The sequence below is a fragment of the Fundulus heteroclitus genome, unplaced genomic scaffold (genome assembly GCF_011125445.2).
Source record: "Fundulus heteroclitus isolate FHET01 unplaced genomic scaffold, MU-UCD_Fhet_4.1 scaffold_80, whole genome shotgun sequence".
In the NCBI taxonomy this organism is placed as follows: Eukaryota; Metazoa; Chordata; class Actinopteri; order Cyprinodontiformes; family Fundulidae; genus Fundulus; species Fundulus heteroclitus.
Window position 1 is genome coordinate 335,270 of NW_023397252.1, and position 22,606 is coordinate 357,875.

Genomic DNA, 22,606 nt, shown 5'->3' on the forward strand with positions numbered 1-22,606 from the left:
TATTTGATGTTTCGTGTCATGCTTGTTAGTTAAAATGCAAAGAATCATCAATATAAGAGTTTTATTTAAATTGAGGTCATTTTAAAATCTTTTAAAAAGGTACACAGAGGTTAGTTACCATTACGCTGATTGCAAATATTCTCAAGTTTTATTAGTTTTGTTATTGCTGCTTACATGACAGTTGTTTTCGCCTTTATCCTCAAAGATGCCAAAATTCAAACAAATCTTTGTAATTATCAACAACTTTTTTTATTCAATAATAATAAAATAATATCAATTTTTTCATGTACTTAAAAAAGACAATTACAGTTGTTTCTTTCCACTGTCAAGTTAATCAGTTCAACTGTTACAACTTATTGTGACTTCTTCCTCTTTGTTTCATAGGTAGAAAACGTCTTTCTACTGTTTACTACACAACAGATTTACAGAAAAAAAAGACAGAAGAAAAGGTGAAAACCAAAAAAGTATTAACATCTTATAATAAAAATGAATGTATTTGATATAACACATTGTGTACGTAAGTAAATCTTATAAAGATAAATTTCACTCTACAACGAAGTCACTGGAAATTTATAATAAGTCCAGCCCTAAGATCAATAAACCAGCTGATCCTGGAGGCTTCAGCAAATGTCTATTCAGAGCTCCTCTCATTAAGAGTGATCTAACAAAAAAGGTTGCACCAAGTAAAGCTTACATATAGTCTAGTCTGTTTGCCGTATTTTGTTAATTTTTACTGCTGGACACAACTTAATGGTACAACAACAATCCTTCATGCAGCATTAGCCCTCTATGGATCTGTGTCCATTGGAAGTTTGAAGTGTGAATTTATTGACTCTCCACCCAGTCAAATATTGTCTTTTATTCTTCTCCTGTCAAGACAAACAGCAAAATGTGAACTTTTGCCTGTTACTGTAAATATAATACCAAACCCCTATTACCAGAAAACGACTTAAAAGGGGAATAATTACCATCAACTTGCTGGAATCCTGGAATGTAAAGAATAAACACCATAAATGAAATAGTGAACTATCAGCTAATAAATCTCTAACATTCATTTCAAATTATGGCATTTAGAAAATACATTGTTTCCTCACCATTATATTTCCTCAACCAGAAGACGCCAACAATTACGGCAACTCCCAGAAGAAGAAATGCTGCAACACCTCCGGCAACAACAGCAACAGGAATCTTTGGAGAAGACGCTGAGAAGGTCCAATAACATGGGCCAAACAGTTAGGAAATTAAGCTGTTTTGTTCAATAAATTCAAGAAGGCGTAATCTTGTTTGAAAACATAGAGTAAAAAAGATCTTACTGCCTTAAAATGTCATGTGATGAAGGACTTTAAAAAAAAAAAAAAGGCAAACCTCACACTAACATCTACCTGTAAATTTACTATATTGGCAGAAAAGTACAGAGCCCGGGGAGCGCACTTTAAGTGATATTTTTTTTCAGGTCGTGATAATTTGTGAGCACGTTTCCTTCAATTGAGCCCTCAAATTAATAAAACGTGAGCACGTTTTCTTTTAATTGAGTCCTCGAATTAATAAAACGTGAGCACGTTTTCCTTAATATGACCTAAATCATCATACACACGACGGCGGAGACAGTTCGCCCTCAGCATCCTTTTTAATGTGCTTAAACTCATAATTATCCCATGCTAGGTGGCTAGAGTTCTCAATATTTCCTTATACGCCATGCCCAAACCATGGTATATCCTGACCATCCATCTCAAAGGCTACGAAATGGAAATCTAAGCTATTCGACCAGTTTCCACTATCTCCTGGATTGTTGACTATAGCCTTTTTGTGCACACAATTTATTCGAGCACACGTTTTAACTATTCGTGGGTGCGTTTTGGTAGATAGAGATCTCGAATATACTAAAACGTGCTCATGTTTACATGTGTCAAGACAATATTGAGTGCACGTTTTACATATTGTGGCCACGTTTAAGTAGATCGTGCACACAATGTTCTATAACCATGTTCACTAAATTGTGCCCTCGTTTTAGGAAATCGTGTGCTCCTTTGAGTAAATAGTGCACTCGTTTAATAAATTGTGCCCTCATTTTACTATGCTTAAAATGAGAGCTCAATTTAGTAAAATGAGCTCACACTATAGTAAAACGAGAGAGCACAATATAGTAAATTGTGCACACAATTTAGTAAAACGAGTGCACTATATAGTAAATTGTGCACACAATTTAGTAAAACGAGTGCACAATATAGTTAAACGAGAGCACAACTTAGTAAAACGAGCGCACAATTTAGTAAAACGACCGCACAATGTAGTAAAACGAGCACACATTCTCTCAACATGCAAAACATTTTGCGATGACCCCTCTAGGGCTCTGTAGAAAAGAGACAACATTCTTAATATATTTCTTATTTACTGACGTTGAGTTTGTAATATGTCTTTGGTTGCAATGCTCTAAAAGAGCCCGTTGATGGGGGACATGTAACTTACGCCTGGACATGGGGTCCCTTTTCTTCCTCTGCAGTGTATGTGCTAAAAGTTGTTTTAAAATGCCTTGTTCAAATATGCACAAATTTACCAAGAAGTAATGTGCTCTTTAAGGGAACATATGTGGCTTAATAATTTCAGTTTGCTCTCCTAAATTAGTGGAGCCATCACAGAGGTGCATCTTACCCCAGTTTGTACGGATCACAGATTTATCCAGTGTGACTATTATGTCATCTTCAGCATCAGAAAGATGAAACACACAGTCATATCTCCTCCAGTCTGCAGGCTGGATGGATGAAATGTTGAGTTCAGCACTCATCTGGAAGGTCCCATCATTGTTCATGAGGATCTCTCCTTTTTCCACACCCTCGTGAATCTCCTCTCCGTCTTTCCTCCAGAATATTTCAGCTCTGTCAGGGTAGAAACCTGTAGCGTGGCAGATAACCACAGAGGAGGGAGTCTTCTGGAGCAGAGATACAGACGGGCTTTCTGCAGAGAGAAAATACTCTTAAATATGATCTGTACCATTCCTGCTGATTCAGGTTTTAGAGGTAATAAATATAGTGTCAAATACCTGTCCTCTGCAGATAGCTCCTCCCATGATGGACATATTTTTTTAACCAGTCGGGACATTTGTAGATGTAGTAGTTTTTATTATGTTCTAATCTAGCTTTCTCGGCATCCCACATACGTTTTGTGATGACAGCTTGCGATTTAGGAGCAGTCCATGTCAGTGTGTTCAGGTCCACGGCTAAGAAGTCCTCACCATTAAACCCATACTGATTAAACCCTTTAATTTCCCCAGTCTCATCATCCCACTCACAGCCATTCATTCTCTGTAAAATGTAGGGACCTAAAATACAAGAACAATTGAAAAAAAAAATAGAAACACAGTTTTTATCCATACAGCTGCATGTTATGTCTAAATAAGACAAATGTGCATTTGAGACAAAAACGTGTGAGACTCAAGATAGCTTCAGTGTGTCACATAAATGAAACTGTCATTTTAAAGTGAAATTAAATTGAGAAAATCAGACTGAACTTTTTCAAGAAAGGAACATTAAAATTACAATAAAAACATATTGCTTTAAAAAACAATAGCAAAAATGTGCAAGAATTGATTGTGTAAAATCAAAGAACAAGAAGTATTATGTAGATAAATTATGTCTTCTATTGAGACAGTCATAAATATCTCAAAGCAATAACCGAAAGTCAAAAGATACTGTTTTATTTTCAATTTGAAGCTTGGCCTCCAAAAGCCATTTAGGTATCATGTGTTGGAAAAATACAAGTTAAACCTATAACTATTTTTAAATGAAATTATCAAATGTAGATAATAATTCCAGCTTAAATCCAATGGAAAAAAGATTAATAAAGGATAATGATAACTTAGGAATACTCTTTGTCATCTATATCTTACTGTACTTCTATGCAATTTCTATTACTCCTCAGTTTATATTAATGTTATAAAAGGTTTCACATTTTTAGCTAAGTTAATGGAAACTGTGAGGTGTAACTTTTCTACATTTTCCATCATCCTAACGAAGCTTGAGAGATAGAGGCTATCACAACAGTCACACGACTAAGAGTAATATTTACTAAGTTTAATAAGATTAACTAAAAGTAATATTTATATAGAGTCTGCAGACTTTTCCTACCGTAAAAATTAAATTTAATGTGACAAATCTAAATTCATGATGACTCCTAGATACAGCAGAAGAGGACCCAAAGGAGGTGACAATTATAACACACATTACCTTGAGTCAGGTTTAAGCGTTGCTTAAAGTTATCAATGTTTGCTCTGAAGATATGCTGACTTCCAAGACACTTCTGGGAATACCACTTCAGGTGTTAGGGATCCTTTTCCATCAGTCTCCTTATCCAGTCTTGTCTGGTCTTGGCCGTCTTGATGTTGCTGTCACAGTAGCCCACCTGAACTTCATCCACTGTAGCAGCGCCGATGAACTCTGGAAAGTCTGGGACTCCATAGGTAGCAGTAAGGAAATATCTCAGGGAATGTTTCACTAAAAGGAAAGAATATCACAGAAAAGGTGATGCCGTAACCTCATTCACAATGAGGAATGCATTTTTACACTCTACTGATCCACAAAAAATGATTCTTCACATGGTGCAATATTCTGGCTTGTTTTTTTTTTGTGTGTGTGTCGTTATAGCAAGTAATGGTCTGTTATTACATACATCAAACACAGTTCACATTATATTTATATCATTGGCTGAGAGGAATAAATGACACCTTTGGAAGCACAAGATGTAAATGCAGGTTCTTATTCAGGGTCAGCTATACTGCATTAAGTAGCTAAAATGCATTAAGTAGTAAAACACTTTATATCTACTAAAAAGATTTTGCATTTACTTGTTTAGGAACACGGGTACTTCATTGTTACAAAAAAAATATCACTGTTAACCATTAATGTGTCACTACTTTTTGTAGAATTAGAAATTAAACATATTGTTTAACGTGATAAAAATTAAAATATGATTTTAGAAACATGTGCCTCAAAGTGTCTAAAAATCTGCTGTAGCACGTCCTGTTGCCAGAATTGATGCACAGCTTAAGCTGCAAGGCTGAAGCACATCCACAGACAGCATGACACTAATCAATGTAGTCTCATCAAATGGAGAAATTAATGTTAGCCCTTAAGAGTAATAAAACGGGGTTCAGTAACTCTTTACACTGGGTAGGACACTTAAGGTTGATTTTGCATACGCTACTACTCCTAAAATGTATTTATTTATTTTATTTACATATATTTTATGTGGAGCTTTAACGTTTTTATAACTGTTTTCAAAATCTTGGCTTTAGATCAGGACTCAATCTTTAAATCCTTCTCACATATAAACCTATTCCCCTCATTGTTTCGTATTATCCTATCGTTTAGCAGTTTTTAAGCTGATTAGGGTATATAGCCTACCCAATAACTTAATTGTGTTCCAATACCTGGGTCAGTTTTTTCATTAAAAACGAAAAAAAAAAAAAAAAACGAATGGGTGAAATCACAACACATGTCATCTCAAGGCACATTAAGTCAAATTTAATCAAATCATACAGACAGATTGGTCAAAAACTTTCCTATCTAAGGAAACCATCCCTGGATGGTGGAGCCATATTTTGGCCCTACATTGCAATGCCAAAATCTGCATGCCCCTATCTTGGAATTGACACTTATGGAAGATACAAAATGTTCTACCTAATCACACTATGAGTTAATGACGTGAGTTACAAACCTCAATTTTAGGGTTAAAGGAGATGAGACACAAATCTCAACAAATTTGACCCTGCACAATGACCACCCTTCACCCCAATTAATTGTATGACTTAATCAATTCACAGCTTTAATATATAACACACCCCTCCGTCTTCAAAATCCACCTGGTTGATGTTTTTCATCTAAGTGCTTAGAGTTGTTACGATACAGAATTCACACAAAAAACAAATTCTGCGTTTTTACCAGCGACTTGTATGCTATCTTGCCTAGGTAGCACCCATAACCACTACAAAGACAATACTGAAATTTATCTGCAACTGGACTAATACGACGTTTGACCTTTTTTATATACACTAAAAAAATTCATACATTTATATCCCCACATGTTTTAGCGCATAGTCTAAATGCTATTTCTTTGCGTGCTCAAATGTTGTCGCAAAGGTTTATTGCGTGTGCAGCAGCCGGACGTAACTCCAACCTCCTCCAGGATGCTCCTGAGCGGAACCCTTTTTTTTATCTCGCGATATTTCTTTTGAGTCCTCGTCTTTCCTTTGTGTGCTTCAGGTAAAGTGTTGCATATTTAGACGGAAAACCGTAATCAGAGGTGTTGTTAAATAAATTGTTGTAAAGCGGTTTTCTCGTCAGACATATATTTATTACCTGGTGCGGAATGAGCATAAACCAAAACTTGAAATACTCCGAGTAGGACGTGTACTCGCGAGATTTCGACGAGTTTGGTTGAGCAAATGCCACGTCTGACAAGCAGCATCACCGCAGACGTGATTATCAGCACTTTTCCTTCTCAGGACTCTGCGTTATCTAGTGGCAAAACAAGACGGCATATCAGAAACCACTCGGTAAGATTGAACCGACTGTTTTTTTTTTTAATTGCATTTTGCATTTTGTAACGATGCTAAGTTGCTGCATGGAGCTAGCACATTCACTGGGTATAAGGCTTGGGATCCGCGTTGCATTGTGGGACGTGGCGGCCATGTTGATGGCAACGCAACGTTAAAATACCTCTGACATAACGTTGTTGAACGAAGAGACGTAGAAGTAGAGTTGAGAAAGAATAGATAGAAAAAATATGTTAAAATCCCGAAAAGGATCTGAAATTTACCGGGACACATTAAATAGAGAAACCAGGGACCGGTATGTTGACAAAATCAGCATTATTATGGAGCGCCGACAACGACTTGTTGCCACTGTTGTGCATATCAGACGTCTTCGGCTACCTTGTTTGTGGTGTGAGCGCCTATACTTCAGAACAGTTCCAAAGTTACAAGTCCTTGGAGTCTCATGTGCAGTTTACGAATGGATGGGTTCAGGAGCTGCAGATCATAAAGCCAGCAAACAGTGGGAACACAGTAATTCGTACAAAGGTAAGCTGTGCTCAGACGGGCTCTGGCACATGCTAACCGTTAGTGCTAACAACCACTCACGCATGTAATGTACTTTTAACTAGCTGCTATGTGTTTCAAAGGTTTAGTTAGTAACGTTAACTGCCAACCCTCCCTAAACCCTCCGGGTTTCTCACGTATTTGAGCCTTTTCCCGCTGCCGTTTTAGTATTTATGTGCATGTATGTGGTGTCGCGGTTGAAGGAAAGAAACAATGTAGGCTATAAAATAAAACCGTGCATCTTTAACTTACCAGAATGAAAATGCAGGGAACACACTCTCATTGACATCGGGATACTGTGGAAAGTTATGATCGGTAGTCTTAAAGCCGCGATCCAAGCGAGCCGACGACTCTTTTTATCGCTGACACTTGTTCTCCGTGGTTGCGCCTCCAGGCAGGAAAGCGGCGTAAAGTTAACCCATTTTCTATGTTTTTCCCATGCCGATCATGTGTTGCGCTGTTACAGCCCACAATACAGCAACGGTTTACCATGGTTGAAATCAAGTTAAGGTAAAATTAATCAAATTAAAACACGGCTGAGAGAGGGAGTACAGTACGCGGTAGTCATAGGCAGTAGTCTGAGTAGCGGGGGCGGAGGCATTCAATATGGGGGCCACGGAAAGTAATACGTCACAACGCCCAAGCCCTATTAGCTGGCTAGCTAGCTCGAGTAAACAGCTCGTAGAAACCGGTGGTCGTTGTTGTTTGATGGTCGGATTTTACTGTTTACTCTGAGATGAAAGTTGTTTCTCCTCTTAGGGAATCAAAGAGATTATCCGTTTTAGTCCCACAGCAAATAAACAATCTCAGCACAGAGCTTGCTACACCGGGTTCAAGATATCGTTGTTCAACGTAAACAGTTAATGCAAAGGGATTTTTGCATACGCCTATATAAAACCACTGTGCCGTTATTATACTACTAAGAAAAGTCTTGTTAAAGATCTCTGAATACTGCAGTCATGACCGTTTTAAAGCTTAAACATAAAATCGCCATAATGGTCATATTCCCTGTACACCAATTAGGCATAACATTATGAACACGTGCATTATATTCACCTTTTTCCTGCTAAGCAAACTGTGCTATCCATACATGGAGGTCTATATCAGAACGTGGCACCAAGACTGCAGGGAATATTTAGATTTCTGCAGGATTAGAAGCTGGACACCTGTGGATTTGACTTGTTTATTCAACATATGTCACATTTGCTCGACTGAATCGAGATCAGGAGGGATTTGTAGGCAGAGTCAACACCCAGTAGTCGGATGTGCTCCTCAAACCATTCCTGAATAGGCATAAATAATAAATCATTATTAGTTTAAATAAGCTTGTTAATTTGGGTATGTATGCGTGCCTGTTTCCCCCCCCCCCCCTCCCCCCCCTTCCTTGTGTTTCCCTCTTCTCTCTCTGAGACTGGATAATATAGGTTTCGGTGCATTGCTGTCTACTCACCCCTTCCTTCTCGTTTCCGTTAAATCTTGCCAGGTAGTCACATGCTCAAAGATAAGACGAGAGACTCGTGAGGGAGAGCCAGAGGAAAATTAAATTGGTGTCAAAGCTGAAGACAAACTCTACAGTGTGTGAGGTTTTTTGCATTTAAGCCAAAGGACTGCAGCCAACCTCTTGATCTATTTGAACCTGCATTTTGAGAGGATATGCTTGCTTTATTATGCCATTATCATATTATTTGAAGAAGGTCATGATTTATGGCATTCATTTTTTTGAATCGTCCTTTTTTATTATTATTGTTATCGTGACAGGCCTATTCCTGAAGCCTTTCTACCTTGTAGCAGGTCCCAAACATTATGGGATAATCTGTGGAGATTCACTTTTTTCCCAGAACCAGCTTGAATTTCTATTGCCATTCTTCTTCTGGAAGATTCCCTGACTCAGTTTTTCAGCCATCACAGTTTTGCTTTGTCAACGTGTTTTAAACCCTTACATTGGTCAATATTTTCCAATTCCAAAACATTAATCGAGGGATATGGTCGTAACTTTATGCAACCTATATCCCTCTCACTAAAGTGACTGCTATTCTCTTTTTTTTATGCATCACCCTGATGTTTACTCCTTCAGCTGAGTTTGAGTGCGTTCCCTTTTTTGGGGATGCGTGAAAAATATGCAGAGCTTTTTAACGATTGGGTGGGGTTTCTATGACTCCAGAGAACCAGTTACGTTTCTTAAAGATTGTTAAAATGTGCTTTGATGGTGGCTGAATGTTGCTAATATATGAACGTCTAGAACAAAGGTGCAATAACCCTTAAGAACTGTAATTAGCATAACTTGAAAGTGTACATTTTGTTTTAACATGCCACAGCATCAACAACAGGGGGAGTGGTGGTGATTGGTTTGATCAGGGTGTTTCCATCCTGTGAAAGCTGCAAGTTTCTAAGTTCGAGTTCCCCACTCTGTCACTATGGGTCCCTGAGCGAGACTTTCAGCCCCAGGAGGCTCCCTGGCCACTCCACAGTGGCAGCCCACTGGCCCCTGAGAGATGGGTTAGGTGCAGAGGGCAAATATCATTGGAATTTATAGAGTTGAAAATAGGGATGCACCAATATGAAAATTTGGGCCCATATCGATTTCTGATATTAATATTGCTGTTATGTCCAATTATAAGGCGCATTAAATATTCTTCCAAAGTGTGTAATACCCCTCCACGTCCACAGCTCTCTATCCGTCTCTGTCTGGAGGACAGAGTAGTTGGACCACACTGCCCTGTTTCTAACATAAGGCCAAAATAAACTTAACTTTTATTCTTAATTAACTTCTTGGTTTATTGTTGGTTAATCTTTGAAAATTCTGGATTTTATTTTCCCAATGCACTCATTGGGCTTCCATGGCGAGAAGAGCTTGCAATGCTGAATATATGTTTAGGAAAATATATTGTCAAAATGTTTTTTGACCTTTTTATCCATGATAAACAATTGATACATTTATATCCCCACATGTTTTAGCGGCTAGCCAAAATGCTATTTCTTTAGTGTTCAAATGTTCCAAAGGTCTATTGCACACTGCAGCAGCCGAGCTTTTTTTTTTTTTTTTTTTTTTTAAACCATAATACAAGGCACTTTAATTTACTCATTTGCTTATGTTTTTTTTTAAGCTAGTTTGAAGTTACACTATCAAAGTGAAGCCTGTTCTTACCTCTTTGTGTAATGCCCCTAACTGTAAACATTTTGTTTTATTTTCATTGTTTACAACAGCCTGGCGTCCATTTTGTTTTACAAGCATATTTTCACAGCTTGTATGTAATTTCACTTTGAATTCAGGTCAAATTTCAGACCAAATGCTTGACATAAAAGCAAGTATTTAAAATCATTTCTAGAATTTATTTTTGGGAAATGAAAATGAGGGGTGGGGGGTGGGGGGGGATCAATCAGATTTGGTGTAATTAAATCTGAGATTTTGGCCCAGCCCTACGCTGGTTTCCGTGAGGTGGGAACCAGCGTAGTGAGGTTAGGGTGGGTTAGGGTTAGCTGCCTTTAGCTCCACAGAGTGCCTCTGTTTCAGGTGCTGAACTAAAATCTTGTGCTTTTTTCGGTGTATTCTTTCATGTGGACACCCTGACGTTTATTCCTTCAGCTGAGTTGGAAGGTATTCTACGTTTTGGGGACGTGAGAAAAATATGCAGAGATTCTTAACGAGTGGGTGGGGTTTCTTTGAATCCAGAGAACCAGTTACGTTGTTTTAAAGATAGTTAAAATGAGTTATGATGGTGGCTGAATACTAGTACATGAACTCCCAGAGGGAAGCCGCAACAACCAGTAAACGCTGAGCCCATCTCACCACTCAAGTGTAATTAACATAACTTCAAAGTGTTTATGTTGTAGTTGAGATACCACACCATGCAGCTCTATATGCACAGAGCTGTTGGTCACTTTTCACCCAGAAGCAGCTTGAACGTCTTCTGCTGTTTGAGCTGCAGCAGCTCTCCCTGTGGACCAAGCCACATGGACCACACAGGCTGCCTTAAGCTCCTGACGGGCTGACGAGCCATGGCCTTCACCACTTTTCCTTCCTTTGAGTTTTGATCGAAAGAAAGGATTCCCTTTTTTTTTCTTTTTTTTTTTTTTTTTTCTGCTGGAGAGTCTTGGTCAGTCGGGCATATGTAGCGTTGTCCTGCTGAAAAACCAGGTCATCCCCACACAGACGAGATCAAGAGATCTTCACAGTACGGATTACTTGACAGGAAACAACATGAAATCCAAATATTTGCACAGATTTTGGAACTAAAGGCTCTATAAGCTCCTGTATCAGTGTGGGTCAATATCTTTGACCCCGATCAGTTCCACTTTACAAACCCAACCACCTCCTCCTCATGTCGCCTTTCTGAGGATCGTCTTACTGACATTGTTTTCTTCCCTGCAGCTCCATTCCTCATCCTTTTCCTGATCCCAGTCCAGTCCAACAGCGACCAGCACCAGAACCTGCTCAAGGTGCTGCTGAGTTTCGCGTCTGGTGGACTGCTGGGTGATGCCTTCCTGCACCTCATACCGCACGCTCTCGGTAGGTTGTTATTTTTTTGCTTCATTTAAATTAATTGTTATAGATTCCACAACTGCAGTTTCATTTACATAGTTCACATATCCAGAAAGACGGATAATGCGCAACATTTTAGGTTATTTTTCTCAACACACTAGCACAAGCAATGAGTTGAAATGTTTTTGCTGTTTAGCTCAATATAAAAGGAGCTTGTTTTACAAACTGTTTGGTTTAAAAAAATCCTGTATTTTACTGAGTACAGCTGCTGAATCCGCCGTTTGAATTTCTCATTTTTTAATGCCTGTGTCTTTATATCGTTGTGTTCTGCATAGAGCCTCATTCCCATCATGAAGATGGAGATGATGGACACTCTGCAAGTGAAGAGTCACATGACCACGGCCACTCCCATGGTAACCCTAGGATCTCTTTTTACCAAATCGTTCGACAATAAATTCAGCGATAAGCTGATATCTGCCACTTGTGATCTCGAACTTGCACAGGAGCCGCCCACGGTCACATGATGTCCGTTGGTCTGTGGGTTCTCGGGGGGATCATCGCCTTCCTGGTTGTTGAAAAATTTGTGCGTCTGCTGAAGGGAGGGCATTCCCACAGCCACTCTCACGGTAGGAGGGACATTTTTCTGAACAGAACAGTTTACAGATGGGTTCTTTTGATGAATATTTAGGATTACCTTCTAATATTCCTCTGCTACTGATGGTTTCTACACCATTTTCTTCTTTTCTGTAGTAGTTTGCGTATGACTGAACTGTAGTGTGAAGCGCTTTGGAGATCGTCAAGACTAGTTAAAGTGCTATACAAGTACAAGCCATGAGTAACTGTGGAGAGGAAGAAATAAATAAATGCTCTCTACTCGTAGCCACTTTCAGATTTGCTTTATACACATGAAGCAGCAGTGTTGCAAAGTGTGTTTAGATCTGCTTCCAAAATGCAATTTGAGCAGAAGATGCCAGACTGCAGCTGATTACATCATTTAGGACAATTGATTTTTAGGATCACCTTTGTGAGCTAAATTGATTTTTTTCTCGATGTCACACTTTTAGCTGCTCCTAAAGAAAAGGACAGTGATGGAGAGGGGGAAGAGGAAAAGAAGACAAAAGAGAAGAAAAAGAACAAAGATGCAAAGGTGCGAATGACGGAAGAGAAGAAGGGCACAGGTGAGTAACCTTTTGGGTAAATCCCTAAATTTCCTTGGTTTATCCCTATCACTGCCACTTTGCCTGCCAGGCTCCCTGCTGGTTCAGGAATCACTTAAAAAGTTCTACTTAGATTATTTGTTTGCACCCCTGAGGTACAAATTAAGTTTATAGTTAAGAAAAAAACAAAAATAATTTGAGCAAAAACTGCTAAGGTGTCGAAGCTAAAACAGCCTCATCCATCTCTTTGATTACAGTAAAGCTGTTTAAAGATTACATTTAGCAATTACCTAATAATTGGTAAGATGATTTTGAATGAAAAGAAATGAATTGTTATATACAAGGCTGTTAAAATTATCTTGTTAAATATTGCTGTTATTTCTTCACTTTGACACAATAAAATAAGTTATAGCAACGGTTAATTTCTGTATTACGGTATACAACCATTTGCTCAGTCCAGCTAGTGATTGGGGGAGAAGACTCCGCTAATTATTTACCTGAAAGCTAAGAAGTAGTGTCCAAAATAGAGACGTTAAAAGACAAACCAGAAAGCAACGAAGCAAAGCCTACTATAGAAAGCGCCACATGTTACTCTCACATGCGGTCATTGGACTTCTGCTAGCAACGATAATGCTAGCAGCTCACCTCATGGATGCAAACTGGTCTGAACTCCTTTGCATTAGGAGAGTTGGTCCACTGAGCGCCACTATTTAGAAGCTTGTGTGCAGCATTTTCAGGCTATTTCACAAGAACAGATGATAGAGAAACGTTAACACTTGGGACAGACAATGCCTGCAAATATACTTAAAAGGCTCTTATTTAAAAGTTTGCTTGTAAATTGTTCTGTTTGGAATAGAAAGTGGGAAGGAAAAGTCGGCGATGTCTCTAAATCCAGCTTTAAATGTCCTGAACAGATATTCTAGCTTTAGTTCATCCTGAGCCTTTTTGGCTTATCTTCATAAACTAGAACTTATCAGCAAAATAGTCGTTTTAGCTATTTGTGATAACAATATGGACCATGTTTGGTAAGACAAAGCTCTAATTCATATATTTATTATATGTATATTAAAAATATTGATTCTGTTGAGATATAGTTTTCTAACAAAATGTAGGCCAACTGTTGCTTAGTCTTATAGAAAGTAAAAAATTATTGCACGTGTTCTCTGGAGGTGTGACTGTAACAGTTCACTTGACAGAACCTGTCAGGACATGATTGATAATAATAATCATGATAATTGTGGCGGTCATGTGATGGTATGTGCTCAGCTACCGAAGAAGACAGCCAGTGTTTGAGCGCTGCAAATGAATTAGTCTAAAAGCATGAAAGGAGGAAGTTTTATCTAGACTATAATTGTATTATTGGATAGCTTTGTGGTTTTCCTAAACTTTTATTTTCCTCGTGTAGCGCGCTCATTTATGACAGATTTGTGACCTGACCCCACAATCCATACCCTACACTTCACTTTTTAGCACATGTATGTAGCAAAAAGACCTCACTAAATAATATTCTTACTTCTCTGTGATAACCATTTATTTGTCTCCATGGAAGCAGAAATCAAGGTGTCCGGTTATCTGAACCTAGCGGCTGACTTCACGCATAATTTCACCGATGGCCTGGCAATCGGTGCCTCATTCCTCGTCAGCCCAGCCGTGGGCGCCGTCACCACCCTGACAATCCTGCTCCACGAGGTTCCACATGAGATCGGGGACTTTGCCATCCTTGTTCAGTCTGGCTGCACTAAAAAGAAGGTACAAATATTTTTATATTGATGTTTATGATACAAAACAGTGACCTCAAGCATCATTAAATCCATTTGTCTTAAAATGGGCACTAAAATGGGAGATTATGGACACATTGTAATCACTATAAAAGTAGTGGAAATTATTCAAAAATCCATTGAATCTGTCTTGTCCACAATTAGATTTTGCATTAATACAGCAGATGTTTCTGCTTTCGTAGAACCAGCAGTAGAAAAGTTGTTTTCTAAAATCACAAAGTTGCTTTTTTCTAATAATTGATTAATGGCCTATAATAATTAGAATGTTCCCTTTAAACGAGAAAAACAGAAATGAAGGCAATAATGAGACTGAGTTGCCGCTGTTCCCCTCTGTGCACCAGGCCATGTGTCTACAGCTGCTGACCGCAGTGGGAGCTCTGGCCGGGACGGCGTGCTCCCTGATGGCCGAAGGCGTGGGCGCCACGGCCACCGCCTGGATCCTCCCCTTCACAGCTGGTGGGTTCGTTTACATCGCCACCGTGACGGTGCTCCCTGAGCTGCTGGCCGGCCGCTCCAGTTTCGGCCAATCCCTCATGGAGATCCTGGCGCTGCTGTTCGGAGTTTTACATTCCACACAAAAATGAAATGTTGCTTATGTTGATGTGGTCACACTGTGCTTTGTGCTGAAATAAATATTTTTCAGTAACTTGTTCTCCTGAGATGAACTTGGCTGGATGTCCCCAAATAAAGGTCCATCGTTTTGTCTTATCTGCTCCTCAATAAATGCAAAAATCAAATGCATAATGTTTAGCAGAATTTCTGTCATAACAGTGTCATGGTTTAAGTTTTGTCTGGCTTCTTTGTAGTGATGTTACGTTATGTGCCGAGGCTTCGAGGCGTGTGTCGAGTAATGGAGGGGGCGTTTCCGTAAAGCACGTATCGAAGCTTGCTTCATTTAGGGGAGGAGCCGAAAACGATGACGTCCGAAGCCTCGCTGCCCGGCTGTACCACCTGACTGCTTCGGGAAGTGGTTCAGATTTCGGTGCGGGGTTTGACCACTGAGATATAGCTCAGTGGGTTTGACAGCTTTAGAAACCCCACAGCAGTGTTTTCGGCAGCCGCCTCGCCAAACTCACGCTACCGCCTCGGCAACATTCCAAAAAAATAAATAAAAAAATAAATAACTTGATATGCTACGCATGTTTATTTGATGTTAACACGCGGTTTTTTATTGTTGCTTTCTCGCGTACATATAGGGAATGACAGGGAAAAAACAGGCAAAAATACATGGATACTTTGAAGCGAGAAGTGACTTCACCGACGCCTAAGCCCAAAGGCTGGAGAAGTAGTGTCAAAAAAGAGAAATCGTTTGAAACCAAAAACTGTGGAGAAATTGTTGTTTCTCAATAATAATGCATGAAATCATCCAAGTTACACAAGCATTAGCCTATTCACTACCCCCTCCCTTGTTCCACAAGCACTTTCACTGTCCTCTGCCTGATAAAGCCCATGCCATTTTTCTAGAGTCACGGAAAAACATTATTACACAACATGCTATATCACATGACACTACTATTTTGGGAATAATTACACACAGAGAATACATTCAAACAATATTTTATTATACACATATGTGTATACATAATTTATGTAGACAAATGATTTTGTCCTACACCTTTTGTGAAGTCATTCCCAAGAGCCATAATAGACAAAAAACCAATGCATCACACATGTTAAGATACAGCTGGCTGTGATTATACACCTCGCCAGTAGGTGGTTCCGTGTGCACATGAAGCATCAAGAAATGAACCCTTTCTCGAACCAGTTGGCTCAAGTGGTTCAATGCCTCATGAGGCTTCATCTCACCATCACTACTTCTTTGTTATTTTGTAGTTCACTTAGCTCTCCCTTGCTCAGCTTTAGTCACTCCTCTGGACACTAATTAGTTTTCATTCCCGTCACCTGTCAGGCAGCAATTACCCCTGATCTGTTGCCACCTGTGTTCACCTCTTTATAAGACTCACCTCATTCTGTTCTCGTCGCCGGTTTATGGTTGGACAGTTCTTACTCATGGAAAACACATATAGATAACTTAGAAACCAAGTGTAAAAAAGTTATTAATCTGTTAAAGGCTGTGGCTGGAAATAATTGGGGGGCAGATAAACAGTCATTATTAAGCATATACAGGGCTCTCATGAGAGCAATAATAGATTATGGCAGTATTATATATGGAGCAGCAGCTAAAACATCATTACAAAAAATAGAAAGAATACAGTGTAGAGCTTTACGTATATGTACAGGAGCAATAAAAACACCTATTAATGCTCTCCTAATTGAAAATGGGGAAACTTCACTGGAAATGAGAAGAATTAAATTAGCTTTAGCATATTGGATGAAAATTAAAAGTAATATAGATAATCATGTGAATTCAACTATTATACAAAATTGTTGGGAATATGTGAAGTTCCAAAGTAATGGATTTGGATGGATGGTTAGGAAATGGATTAAAAAGTATGGATTAGAAGACAAGGAAATAGCTCAATTTAACCCAATTAGCGTTATTCCTCCATGGCTAATACCAGAGGTTAATGTAGATTTGCAAATTAATACAATGAAAAATGATTGGAATTTAAATGAAATAGGGATAAAAACTGATATTTATTTAAGAACTACATATAATAATTACCTTAAAATATATACAGATGGTTCTAAGAATTTAAAAGGATATGTGGGAATAGGAATATATGTTCCAGAGTTTAAAAAATTTATTTATAAAACAATATCAGATCAATTGTCGGTTTTTACAGCAGAAATGGTGGCAGTTATATTAAGCTTGCCATGGGTGGAGGAGATTCGACCAATCAGGGTGGTGGTGTGCACAGATTCTAAAGCAGTAGTGGAAAGTATTAAGGGAGAAGGAAATAATAGAAAAGATTTGATATTAGAAATTCATAATATTTTATTTAGATTATATAGGGGTGGCATAGATGTTTGGTTTTGTTGGGTACCAGCACATGAAGGTGTAAAAGGCAATGAAAAGGCAGATACATTAGCTAAAAGGGCTTTGGAGGGGGAAATAACAATTTCAATTCCTTTTGGGAAAGGGGAAGGGAAATCACTTATTAAAAGTAAAGAAATGGAGGAATGGCAAAAAATATGGAATGAAGATAAGAAAGGAAGAAGATTATATGAAGTGCAAAAGTCAGTTCAAATTCGAAGCATTAATGAAAGAAACAGAAGAGAAGAAATAATAATTAGTAGATTAAGAATAGGTCATACCTACTTAAATGACATGCTTTATTTAATAGGAAGGAAAAATAGTGATAAATGTGAGAGATGTGGAGAAAAAGAAAATGTAGAACACATACTGATGAACTGTAAGTCATATAAACTTGAAAGGGAAGAATTAAAGAGAATAGTTAGAAGTATAGGGCATGAATGGAATCTTAAAGGTATATTAGGAAATGAAGGAAACATACCAGATATTCATAAATTAAGGAAAGCATTGTTTATTTATCTTAAGAATACAAAATTAAAAAATAGAATCTAATAGATGTGAAGTAACGCTACTACACACTCATGTACAGTAGGTGGCGGTATGCACCTTAAAGTTTCTTGTGATCCTCCATAATAGAAAAGAAGAAGAAGAAGAAGAAGAAGTTCTCGTCGCCGGTCCATAGCGTTCACTCCCGCTCAGTCTCTGACAGAATCCTTGTCAGCTCAGTTTTTTGTTACAGTCAGCCTGAAGACTTCCTTCAACTTTGTTTTTTGTTACAGTCAGCCTATAGACTTTCCGTCAACTTTGTTTTGTTCCAGTCTCAGCCTAGATCCAGCTCAGCTCTGTTCCCACTCCTGTTCCCATCTCCTGGTGAGCTGTTCCGGCCTCCAGTCCATGGCTCAGAAGTTCTGGTCTCAAGTCTACGGCTCAGATGTTCTGGTCTCAAGTCCACGGCTCAGATGTTCTACTCTCAAGTCCACGGCTCTGATGTTCTGGTCTCCAAGTCTTCAGCTCAGATGCTCCGTTCTGGTCTCAAGTCTTCGGCTCCAGAGTTCCTCCCGGTCAGTCTCCCCACACGCCTCCTGCCGGCCAGCTTCTGCACCCTACACCTCCGTCTGTTGAAAGACTCTGGGTTCATCATCATCCATCTTCCACACCATTCAATAAAACTCACTCCTAGGAACTAGCTCTGTGTGTGCGTGCTGTGTCCGGGTTCATGCTAGACAAATATCATAACAAACAGTAATTCATTTTATTCATGGTGTGCTTTAAATCAGTTTACCCATGTAAAAGTGCTGCAATTGTTATTAAAACGAATTAAAATAGATTAATAAATCAATATTGATTACAATAGTTCATTTAAAAATATTTCTAAGCACTGCGGTCTAGTCCTTTTATTCAAAGGCGCCCTGAGGTGTGCTGGGAGAGCGTGCCACAGGCGGGGTGCGGCTGTGCAGAAGGCTCCGTCTCTCTGAAGTTACTTTGATCCCTGGGATTAGCAGTCGTCATGAAGCTGTTGAACATGCTGTGCTGGGTTTTAAACAAGCCGTTCTTTAAGGCACCTGGGGCCATTTTTGTGAACACACTGATGATCGAGGAGGCAGAAACAGGAGATGGAAGACTGGACTAATGTAATCATGTAATTGTATCCAGGTAGTTAAAACGTGTTTACTTAAGCATCAGACCTGTCAATGTTCCATGATCTAAGTTTCAAATCATAGATCTGAGAGGGAAGTTGAGAATCCTGAAGTTATGACTTCCTTTGAAGAATCTGAACAGTAAGGAATCCCTGTCCCGTGTGTCATCTGATGGTCTCTGTAGTTGGTGCACAACCACCTTCAGTTTAGAGATGTACGATTTAAACTGCTTAAGTATTTAAAGCGGTCTTGGGTTTCTGAATCCTGATATTAATATGTTACTGAAAAAAGTAAAGAATTTACCTAAAAAAATATATATACGATGTTAAAAATATTTTAAAAAAAGAGATGATTGACTACAAATCAGTAAACAGTGACGGTCCTGAGTGCAATTGACCACTTTCTGAGATGCTGTATGATGAGTCAGTGTTTAAAAGATGTGTGCCATTGCCTCGACTCATTTTTCTGTGCAGGTTCACATTCATCTGTTGCCTTTTTAAACTGAAAGTAAAATGATTAAGAGCACTCAGTGAATGGAGCCCAATAGGCTGCACTACTCATAAGGGATTTTCTTGCTGTATCATGTAAAATAAAAAGATTTTTTGTCTTATTTTAAACAAAATAATTTGTCAGATCCACAATAATGTTATCAAATGTATGACATGCCGATTTGCAGCACAATAGTTCATTTTCTAAGTATAAGACACACAAAGGATTGCAAAAGTTAAAAGAAAAGCATAGATTATCTTTTAATGCAAAACATGTTCATAATGACAAATTTGAGAGATAAGTCCATAACATTTTAAACACAATATTTAAATCTTAACTCAGTGATGATGGATAATTTGTCATGATTTTAGGTTCGTCTTAGTTTTGGATTATGGAATAGTTTGAGTTTTGTTGTGGTTTGATTTTGTTCTTTGTTTTATATTATCTGTCAGGGTTCTGCAAGCTTTCAGTTCAGTTCTCTGTCAGTCACTTCCCTGCCTCTGATTAGTTCCAGCTGTTTTCCTGTAATTAGTTTTCACTCCATTTCACCTGTGCACTCCACTATATGTTCTGCCTCAGTCTTTAGTTCTCCGCCAGATCATTTACGAGCCCACGGTGAGTTTTGTTCCAGCGTTCCTTTTCTGATTGACCTGTAGATGCAAACCCAAGTGCCTTTTGATTCTGAGCCTGCCTGATCCCTGAACCTGTTTTTCCTGCCCTGTCTGATTGATTTACCGTTTTACCGACCTGATTCTGTCCCAGGGTTATCCGAGCTTGCTTTAGCCCTGTCTGTACCTCTGCCTGTTTTGGACTGCTTTTTGTGTACCGGTTTTTGGACTGCCATTTTGACCATAGAGCCTGCTTGTCCCTGTCTTGCTTGTCTGAGAGCAATAAAGCATCTGAACCTGAAGCCTCTGCTTGTTAGCCTGAATACTGAGTCCTCCCGTTCAGTTCCGTTCATTACATAATTTCAATTACAAATGTATGTATTATGCAGATCCGGCTGTTAAGTAGTTGTTTGCAATGAAATGAAGACATGAAAATTAGGGGAACCTTTCATGTTTTTCCACTTTGAAATTTTGTCATAGTCAGTGTGGAATGATCACAGCTTTAATAACACATACAATTCACACACTGGGTTCTCCCTCGTTTTTTAGGTGTCTTTGTTTTTCTGGCCTGTGCGCTCCACCCCTAAAGTCCAGTGGAGGAGAACATGTTTGTCTTTTGTTTTTGTGAATCTTCACAAGTCGTCTTTATTGTCATTCCCATGTTACATGTAGACACAGTTTGCGCCTCAGGGGTTGTACAGAATTGAGGCAACAACTGGCTATACCTGCTGCTCCCCTTCTTTGATAATAGCCGCTGCAGTTATGTACTGTGCATCTATGGACGTCAGCAGGGCTTGCAGTTGTATTGTGTTAAATAAATGTGATGTTAGTCATATTCAATAAATTAGAATATGCATTTCTAAGAGGCTCGTTTCTCAGATTAAAATAACCTTTTTGAAAAAAAGAGCTTTAAACATATTTCTGCCTGAAAGATTTTGATTTTTTTCTAGCTCTGATGCAATATACTAATATTAAATGCTATGTTTTGATTAGCTGGAGGTGAAAACAACCATAGCTAACCAAAATAAAGGCTTTAAAACATCATCAATCTGTTTTAATCTATATAATGTGTTTCACTTAAGGAGTTGAGTTACTGAAACAAATTAACTTCTGACTAATATTCTGATTTATTGAACTGTATATAAAGAAAAACTCACTTTTCCCGCTTTGTTTTCTTTTTAAAAGAGATTTCCATTATTATATCCATTGTTTCAGTTTATGCACAGAATGTTCCCCTTGGGTAAGCAAGAGAAAAATCCACAAAAACACATATGTTTAAAAGTCTGTGCAGTTGTAGTTTGAATGATTACTCCATTGTCATAAAAAGAACAATTTAATATCTCGTTCAATGTCTTGGTGTTTGTTAATAAAATCTACTGTATAGCCAAGCAACCACAACAAACAACTGAAGAACTAACTTATGAAATATTTAATTATACAGCAATAAAGTTGGATTTTTCTTCTTGGCTCATGAGTAGATGACCTTAAGGAGGAGATCTAAATAGTTATTACAGGAAGCATGGCTTGGTAAATTGTGAGGACTGATGGGAGAGGGAGGCTTGCTGTTTTTGGTTTGGTTTTGAAAGTCGTTGACTTTGAAATCTATGGGTGGAATTGAGTGTTATGCCGACTACACTGGGAAGCAAAAGAGTGATTCATTTTGGGTAAACCTAGATCACGAAGGGATAGATTTGAAAAGAGAAATTGACCCTACCATAATTAAAGAGTTGGAACAGGAAATCGAAGAGGAAGCCATGAGACAAAATATTGCACCAGGAAATCCCAGCAAGCTCTTAGTAGAAAATCCACTTATAGCAGAACAACAGGCAGTAAAAAACCCTGGAGCAGGAACACAAGCCACTACTGAAAGGAGAAGTGATTTTAATTTAAGATACAGACCGAACATACATTCACCTGATCGATACACAGATAATAAACAAATACCAATACTCGTAAAAGGGAATTTAGTGAACTACGTTCCATGGACAAGCCAAGACTTGGTTGGAATGGTCGCAAAATTGCCAGACATTAACGAGGGTGCCAGCAAGTGGATAAAGGTGTTTGAAGAGTTAAATGTGGGGAAAATGTTGGCATTTGGTGATCTAAGGGCTGTTTTTGCACAGTGCATGGGAACACATACTATGGAAAACGTCTTAAAGGAACGCTTTGCGTGGATGCTCCAACAGAGAGCGGATGGAATCGGATTAAATTTATTTTGCACAGCACTGTGGGAAGCGCTGCGAAAGGAATTTCCAACGAAAATTGACATGAAAGCCTTGAAGGTGAATCCCATTGATGCCACAGAAAACCCAGCCACTTGCAAGCCAGATGAAAAGATGGAAGCAGGAAACTGAAGAGGGAATTGATAAGAGCCCTGTGAACTCTGTTCCAGAACTCCATTGTTGAAGCAATGCCTGGTCCAGTGAGAA

The 22,606-nt window shown here is 38.7% G+C and overlaps 2 protein-coding genes across 2 annotated transcripts; one reads left to right on the top strand and one right to left on the bottom strand.

The window, feature by feature from the left end:
• Positions 1-145: 145 nt before the first annotated feature.
• LOC105922146 (major histocompatibility complex class I-related gene protein) lies at positions 146-4,496 on the bottom strand. Its single transcript, XM_036134363.1, has 6 exons — positions 4,221-4,496; positions 3,038-3,316; positions 2,650-2,952; positions 1,095-1,202; positions 969-986; positions 146-869 (listed from the first exon to the last, which is right to left on the bottom strand). The coding sequence occupies exons 2-6, from the start codon at positions 3,294-3,296 to the stop codon at positions 859-861; spliced, it is 699 nt and encodes a 232-aa protein (XP_035990256.1). The 5' UTR covers positions 3,297-3,316; positions 4,221-4,496; the 3' UTR covers positions 146-858.
• A 6,328-nt stretch (positions 4,497-10,824) lies between these two features.
• Positions 10,825-15,104, top strand: LOC118562042 (zinc transporter SLC39A7-like). Its single transcript, XM_036134338.1, has 7 exons — positions 10,825-10,855; positions 11,460-11,597; positions 11,906-11,983; positions 12,074-12,196; positions 12,635-12,748; positions 14,280-14,476; positions 14,847-15,104. Exons 1-7 carry the CDS (start codon positions 10,825-10,827, stop codon positions 15,087-15,089), a joined length of 924 nt encoding a protein of 307 aa, XP_035990231.1. The 3' UTR covers positions 15,090-15,104.
• The last annotated feature ends 7,502 nt before the right edge of the window (positions 15,105-22,606 follow it).